The sequence below is a fragment of the Salvelinus namaycush genome, chromosome 5, assembly GCF_016432855.1.
Source record: "Salvelinus namaycush isolate Seneca chromosome 5, SaNama_1.0, whole genome shotgun sequence".
In the NCBI taxonomy this organism is placed as follows: Eukaryota; Metazoa; Chordata; class Actinopteri; order Salmoniformes; family Salmonidae; genus Salvelinus; species Salvelinus namaycush.
In genome coordinates, this window is record NC_052311.1 from 3,688,096 (window position 1) to 3,696,737 (window position 8,642).

At 40.8% G+C, this 8,642-nt stretch overlaps 1 protein-coding gene across 1 annotated transcript; it reads left to right on the top strand.

Moving 5' to 3' along the window:
- Window positions 1-2,000: 2,000 nt before the first annotated feature.
- Window positions 2,001-8,415, top strand: LOC120047366 (DNA-directed RNA polymerase II subunit RPB7). Its single transcript, XM_038992889.1, has 8 exons — window positions 2,001-2,168; window positions 4,434-4,543; window positions 4,784-4,943; window positions 5,823-5,873; window positions 5,973-6,038; window positions 6,167-6,238; window positions 7,965-7,998; window positions 8,108-8,415. Exons 1-8 carry the CDS (start codon window positions 2,157-2,159, stop codon window positions 8,119-8,121), a joined length of 519 nt encoding a protein of 172 aa, XP_038848817.1. The 5' UTR covers window positions 2,001-2,156; the 3' UTR covers window positions 8,122-8,415.
- The last annotated feature ends 227 nt before the right edge of the window (window positions 8,416-8,642 follow it).

Here is an 8,642-nt window from a genome sequence, read left to right on the forward strand (position 1 = left end):
CTGGGCGAAGAATTTCTCTTTAATGAGTCAGACGAGAGAGATTTACTTCAGACACCCGAACAGGCGCTCATCCCTGTCATTCGCAGGAGAAAAAGATGGAAGAGGTATCGGGGTGCTTTGTGAGGATCCACCTACGAGTGGCTAATCTGCCTTTGCCATATGTACTATTGGCCAACATACAATAGCTGGATAATAAATTGGACAAACTAAAAGAACGTATATCCTACCAACGGGACATTAGAAACTGTAATATCTTATGTTTCACTGAGTCGTGGCTGAACAATGACATGAATATCATACAGCTGGCGGGTTATACACTGTATTGGCAGGAAAGAACAGCAGCCTCTGGTAAGACAAGGGGTGGAGGTCTATGTATATTTGTAAACAAAAGCTGGTGCACGATATCTAAGGAAGTCTCGAGGTTTTGCTCGCCTGAGGTAGAGTATCTCATGATAAGCTGTAGACCACACTATCTACCGAGAGAGTTTCCGTCTGTATTTTCCGAAGCTGTCTACATACCACCACATACCGATGCTGGCACTAAGACCGCACTCAATGAGCTGTATACCGCCATAAGCAAACAGGAAAACATTCATCCAGAGGCGGCTCTCCTAGTGGCCGGGAAACATAAATCCGTTTTACCTCATTTCCAGACAGGTTCTGTGGTGGCAGAGAGAGAGCCAGAGGAGTTAACAGGTGTTGGGCTGGTGGTGAACCAGACAGGTTCTGTGGTGGCAGAGAGAGAGCCAGAGGAGTTAACAGGTGTTGGGCTGGTGGTGAACCAGACAGGTTCTGTGGTGGGAGAGAGAGCCAGAGGAGTTAACAGGTGTTGGGCTGGTGGTGAACCAGACAGGTTCTGTGGTGGCAGAGAGAGAGCCAGAGGAGTTAACAGGTGTTGGGCTGGTGGTGAACCAGACAGGTTCTGTGGTGGCAGAGAGAGCCAGAGGAGTTAACAGGTGTTGGGCTGGTGGTGAACCAGACAGGTTCTGTGGTGGCAGAGAGAGAGCCAGAGGAGTTAACAGGTGTTGGGCTGGTGGTGAACCAGACAGGTTCTGTGGTGGCAGAGAGAGAGAGCCAGAGGAGTTAACAGGTGTTGGGCTGGTGGTGAACCAGACAGGTTCTGTGGTGGCAGAGAGAGAGAGCCAGAGGAGTTAACAGGTGTTGGGCTGGTGGTGAACCAGACAGGTTCTGTGGTGGCAGAGAGAGAGAGCCAGAGGAGTTAACAGACCCAGCTACAGGAAGTCTTCTTAAGGGACTGAACATCTCAATACGCCAAATCCCTTTCTAATGACCAATGTCAAACACTGTGGTAGATGATGCTAACGGTGATGACCCATTGTGTGCATCCCAAATCGCACCCTATTCCATATATAGTGCACTATTTTTGAACTGAGAAAATAGTGCACAGTGTAGGGAATAGGGTGGGTGCCATTTGGGACACATACTCATATTAGTCTTAGATAATTGTTTTGGCACATACTTCCACTGGTCCTCAGTATGCTGCCTATCACAAGCGCTTACATTGCATTGATTGCTTACAATCAACTACTCATTTCATAATTATGTTCTGTTACACTCAGCATTTTACTGTATATATTTGAATTTTTTTGGTGAATACATATTTTCTACTTGAGTTATTTGCTGTAACTTTTTTGCTTCTCAATGGAAGTGTCAATATTGAATGAATCTTGAAGTTCTGTTTTTGATCAATTACTTTTGCCTTGACTGACTGACACAGTGAATCAAGGCATGTGTTGTCTATATGGGAAAAGACTGATGGCCTGTCAGTGTCATGTCGGTTGCATTTTTGTCTTATGTCATCTGTTGCTTCTTTTTAAAACCAAAGACGTTTCAACTTCATTCTTGTTCTTAAAATTAAATATTTGTTATTTTTAAGCCCACGAATCCTTGTCTTGAATCATAATCAGTGATCACATTATTGGACCAAAAAGCTGTGAATCTAATGCTCCGGAAGTAAAACTTTTTCCAGAAGTCAAACATTACCGTCTTCCTGTGATGTGCCGCTGGACTTAAATAATAATTTTGAAAGATAACTGCACTTCCATTGAGAAGCAAAAGAGTTACAGCAAATAACTTAATTAGTTGCTGATAAATTAAACAGAAGGCTTCAATCAAGGAAGCGTCAGCGGGAAATCATGTTTTATCATGTAAGATGTTCGATTTGTATGATCTTGTGACGATAACACCCTTGGCTAAATATGCTATCGCTAGTGCTAGCTTTGTTAGCCGGTTGGCTAGCTAACTGCTCTGTTAACTGTTACCTAAATGAAAACTCAACGTCCATAATAGCATATTTAACTGTTTGATACCTGTCTGGCGATGATAGTTTAAGAAAGCTACATGTTACTTTAGGGTGTTTTCACACATGGACCCTTTCAGCCAATGTTTGTGACCTCCGTGTGGTTTTTTGTGTGCAGTGTGATACACTCCAAAGGAACTCGGACCCCTTAAAAAAGCCCCCGAAGCGAACCGAACTGAGGCCATCTCGAGAGGTGGTCTGAGTTCGGTTCGCTTGAATTACGCTGTCCGGTTCCCGTTTTTAGGATATTGTGAACGTAAAGTTCCCCGTGTTCGCTTGTCATTACTCCCGCAACACACACTAGACTACTACAACAACACCGTTAACCCCTGCCATAATTCCTCACATTAGAGTCACAAAAGAGATTTTAATTGTATCTTTATTTAACTAGGCAAGTCAGTTAAGAACAAATTCTTATTTTCAATGACGGCCTAGGAACAGTGTGTTAACTGCCTGTTCAGGGGCAGACCGACAGATTTTTACCTTGTCAGCTGGGGGATTTGAACTTGCAACCGTTCGGTTACTACTCCAACGCTCTAAAGCTACTTGGCTGCCTGCCGCCCCAGATGACGTACAAGTTTTAATTTTTATTTATTAGCGATTGTCAAGGACGCACAGAAATTCGTTTATAGGTCATAGTATTTGTTTGCAATATGTGATCAATAGGCTAAGAGCTTCATACGCTATTTTAATAGTGTGAGAAGACAATATATTTGGTGAAAATCGCAACATTTTGGGTACAAAATCTATTCTAGCTTTTAAAGGCACAGTAGCCTACCTTGTGTGTACAATTTTCAATTACAGCATTATTTATTCTGCAGTTATTATATTACTATTTATTTTGTTAGCCATCAAATGTACATGTTAACAGTATCTTTTGATTTAGAATTATGTATAATAGTAGCAGTCGGATAACACGTTCTGATTAAATGGCTTGTCCTGCACTTTGTAAAAACCCAGAGTGTATGTTGGGAAAAGATCTTGGTTCTTTTCTTAACATAGCAATGTGCATGTAAAGAGTACTCTGTCCACAAAATAGATGAAGTGAACTGGCAAAAGAGTTGAGTCCTTATTCAAATGCAAGGGCAGTGTGAATACAAAGATACCGGAGTTCTTTGGCTTGTTTTTACCCCAGAGTTCACATTAAAGAGGACTATATGTGAAAACACCCTTAGACTCAATGAAAGTAATTGCTGTCATTCTCAGCTATAAACAGTATGACTTGTTCAGTACTAAGTTACCTACTGTAAAAACAAACTGTACACTAACTAATTACACTAATACAGTACCTGTCAAGAGTTTGGACATCTACTCATTCAAGGGTTTTTCTTTATTTTGACTTTTATACATTGTAGAATAATAGTGAAGACATCAAAACTATGAAATACCACATATGGAATCATGTAGTAACCAAGTAGCCCTCCATGTGCTCGCCAGAGGTAGCCTGACTGCCATTAGGTACCGAGATGAGATCCTCAGACCCCTTGTGAGACCATATGCTGGTGCGGTTGGCCCTGGGTTCCTCCTAATGCAAGACAATGCTAGACCTCATGTGGCTGGAGTGTGTCAGCAGTTCCTGCAAGAGGAAGGCATTGATGCTATGGACTGGCCCACCCGTTCCCCAGACCTGAATCCAATTAGGCACATCTGGGACATCATGTCTCGCTCCATCCACCAACGCCACGTTGCACCACAGACTGTCCAGGAGTTGGCGGATGCTTTAGTCCAGGTCTGGGAGGAGATCCCTCAGGAGACCATCCGCCACCTCATCAGGAGCATGCCCAAGCGTTGTAGGGAGGTCATACAGGCACGTGGAGGCCACACACACTACTGAGCCTAATTTTGACTTGTTTTAAGGACATTACATCAAAGTTGGATCAGCCTGTAGTGTGGTTTTCCACTTTAATTTTGCGTGTGACTCCAAATCTAGACCTCCATGGGTTGATAAATTTGATTTCCATTGATAATTTTTGTGTGATTTTGTTGTCAGCACATTCAACTATGTAAAGAAAAAAGTATTTAATAAGAATATTTCATTCATTCAGATCTAGGATGTGTTATTTTAGTGTTCCCTTTATTTTTTTGAGCAGTGTATATATATGATCATTCACAGATTTCCCTGGAGCATGAGATCCTACTCCACCCTCGGTACTTTGGTCCCAATCTCCTGAACACTGTGAAACAGAAGCTCTTCACAGAGGTGGAGGGAACATGCACAGGAAAGTGAGTAGTATTGAGCCAGGGAAGCTTCCCTTTCATTAACCTGGAACCCACACTCAGTATTGCTCAGTGTAGTGAAACTAAGTCATTCAGTTTGGACTCCAGGCTACATTTCAATGTAAACAAGAGACCACAAATTGTCTTTACAGTTTGGACACTTCTACAACACTGGGTTGGTTGTTTTGACCAGTAACATGTTGATATGCTTGTTCAGTTATTGACTCAGTAATTCTCTTGTTTCAGATATGGATTCGTCATTGCGGTGACCACCATTGACAACATTGGTGCAGGTGTCATCCAACCAGGCAGGGGATTCGTACTTTACCCCGTCAAGTACAAGGCTATTGTCTTCCGTCCATTCAAAGGCGAGGTGGTAGATGCCGTGGTTACCCAGGTCAACAAAGTAAGGAAACAAAACAAGGGCTACGTCCCAAATGGAAATATATTCCCTATGTCAGGGGTCATCAACTCGATTCAGCCACTGGACGATTTTAGAAATATTACAAAGACTTTGTTGACTGCAAATTTACCGCATTGAAGCCCAAACAGATATAATATTTGACTAAAACATTATTTCAAACCTTGCTACCATTTCTATACAATCACATATCTCTCTATTATGCATGGGAATACTTTGGAATAGATTTCCAAAATTTTAATCAGAGTTAATTTAGTGGTGTTTTTACAGTCTTTTATCCCCAACAATTAATGATTTTTTTTTGGGGCACCAACTTAGGGGGCCAAATAAAATAATCAGTGGGCCAAATTCATTGTTCTAGGTACAAAAGAATACATACAAATGTAAAAAAATATAAAAAATCACGTACTGTACATGAAAACAATCTGAGAGGTTGTATGAAAACATTGAGTGCTGACAGACAGTCACCTGAGTGGCTCAGTGAACTGGGACTTTGGAAGATAGTCTATGACTGAGATGTAGACATATTTCTGGGCGTCTGCCATGACGGAGAGGATGGGGGATAGATCATCTTGAGCGTCCATAAGCTGATATTTGAGGTGGAGCACTCTGAAACAATGGGACAGTTTATTTAACTATCAGTAGCATTATGCAAAAAGGGGTTAGTTATTCAGACTGTGTGGAACAAAAACACCCTATTCCCTTTATAGTGCACTACTTTTGACCACAGTCAATAGGGTGCCATTTGGGACATAGACAAATCTTCTTTGATCTCATTACCATCTGAATAAGTCTGGACAATAATAGATCATATTGTTTTCATGGTGAAATTTAAAATAATTCAAGATGTTCCGTTATTTTCAGGTTGGACTGTTCACAGAGATCGGCCCCATGTCCTGTTTCATCTCTCGTCATGTAGGTCCACATGGAAATGTCTCCTTTTAGTTGTTGAATGTTTTTTTTATTGATAAACTCTTTAATAAATGTCAATGTGGTTACTTACTGTTTCTGCAGTCCATTCCCTCAGAGATGGAGTTTGACCCCAACTCAAATCCTCCCTGTTATAAGACCACTGATGAGGTGAGATCTAAAATGAGTTCTTCACTAAATAGTGGTGGTGTGGGTGCCATTTTACTAAATTAATATTTAGGTAACACAACTGTTGGATACATGTCTTCTTATTAAAGATTCTGTCTTCTCCACATTAGGACATTGTAATCCAACAGGATGATGAGATTCGGTTAAAGATCGTGGGAACAAGAGTGGATAAAAACGACATTGTGAGTATGCTGTCAAATCCCCGTCAACTAAGGATGCTACCTGACAGACCTATACAGTGGCTTCGGAAAGTATTCAGACCTCTTGACTTTTTCTACATTTTGTTACGTTACAGCCTTATTCTAAAATTGATTAAATAAATTTTTATAAAATCAGCAATCTACACACAATATCCTATAATAACAAAGCGAAAACAGGTTTTTAGAAATTTGTACTAATTTATTAAAAATACAAATATTATTATTTACATAAGTATTCAGACCCTTTGCTATGAGACTCAAAATTGAGCTCAGATGCATCTTGTTTCCATTGATCATCCTTGAAAAGTTTCTACAACTTGATTGGAGTCCATTTGTGGTAAATACAATTGATTGGACATGTTTTGGAAAGGCACACACCTGTCTATATAAGGTCCCACAGTTGACAGTGCATGTCAGAGGAAAAACCAAGCCATGAGGTCAAACAAATTGTTCGTAGAGCTCTGAGACAGCATTCTCTCGAGTCACCGAGCTGGGGAAGGGTACCAAAAAATGTCTTCAGCATTGATGGTCCCCAAGAACACAGTGGCCTCTGTCATTCTTAAATGGAAGAAGTTTGTAACCACCAAGACTCTTCCTAGAGCTGGCCGCCCGGCCAAACGGAGCAATCGGGGGGAGAAGGGCCTTGGTCAGGGAGGTGACCAAGAACCCAATGCTCACTCTGACAGAGCTCTAGAGTTCCTCTGTGGAGATGGGAGAACCTTCCAGAAGGACAACCATCTCTGCAGCACTCCACAAATCAGGTCTTTATGGTAGAGTGGCCGACGGAAGCCACGTCTAAGTAAAAGACATGACAGCACGCTTGGAGTTTGCCAAAAGGCACACGAAGGACTCTCGCACCATGAGAAACAAGATTCTCTGGTCTGATGAAACCAAGATTGAACTCTTTGGCCTGAATGCCAAGCGTCATATCTGGAGAACCTGGCACCATCCCTACAGTGAAGCATAGTGGTGGCAGCATCACGTTGTGGGGATGTTTTTCAGGGACTGGGAGACTAGTCAGGATCAAAGGAAAGATGGATGGAGCAAAGTACAGAGATCCTTGATGAAAACCTGCTCCAGAACAATGACCCTAAGCACACAGCCAAGACAATGCATGGGTGGCTTTGGGACACATCTCTGAATGTCCTTGATTGGCCCAGCCAGAGCCCGGACTTGAACCCGATCGAACATCTTTGGGGAGACCTAAAAATAGCTGTGCAGCAACGCTCCCCATCCAACCTGACAGAGCTTGAGAGGATCTGCAGAGAGGAATTGGAGAAACTCCCCAAGTACAGGTTTCCCAAGCTTTTAGCATCATACCCAAGAAGACTCAAGGCTGTAATTGCTGCTAAAGGTGCTTCAACAAAGTACTGAGTAAAGGGTCTGAATAATTTATTTGAATGTGATATCCATTTTTTTTATATATATATATATATATAAATTAGCAAAAGTTTTAACCTGTTTTTGCTTCACCATTATGAGGTATTGTGTGTAGATTGACGAGGGGAAAAAACAATGTAATCAATCATAGAATAAGGCTGTAATGTAACAAAATGTGAAAAGGTCAAGGTGTCTGAATACTTTCCGAAGGCACAGTATAATATCCTCACAGATTGCAAGCCAATCTATCTAAAGTATGAAATATTTCCATAGTCTCATCTCTGTAAAGAGCCCTGCAAGTTGTAATGTTGAATATTTTCTTTTTCAGTTTGCTATTGGATCCCTCATGGACGATTACCTGGGTATGTTGGAGTTTTCACTTTTATTAGTCGTCTTCTTTCATATTTTTTTTTTTTTTTTTTAGATTTAATTGATCTGTAATTCATTTTTTTTCTCTTTTTCTGTTCTCAGGTCTTGTCAGCTGATGTACCAGCAGTGCTATGCTGATGTATCATCATACATCTCTCATATTTTATGTAAATGCCACGACAATACAGTACTGTCAATACAAATATTTTTCTAGGTTGATAATGTGGTATTGCTACAAATCCTGTACTAAGTGGGGACACAGTATGAATACTTACTATTGAAACCACACAGAGCCTGTTGATAAGCAGGTGGTTATGTTGCTGTATCTCTGAGTTACCCTTCAGTTGCTGTTGTATATTGTATTTCTACAACTTGAACTGAAATAAATGTTTATTTTTTGGTAATGTTGACCTTGTCTTCATTGAATGTTTTGCTAAATATGTTTTGCATTGAGGTCTGCTCCATTTCGTATGTGTTGTGCTTTTTAAAATTCTAATACACACAAATAACAAATGGGATACAGACCTATCCATCACATTCAGTCAATGGAAATTCTTTGAAACCCACTTCGAAAAATACATTACATTTTATTGTTGTAACGCAAAATCGTCCCCACTTTGTATAAATTGCTTTTTGG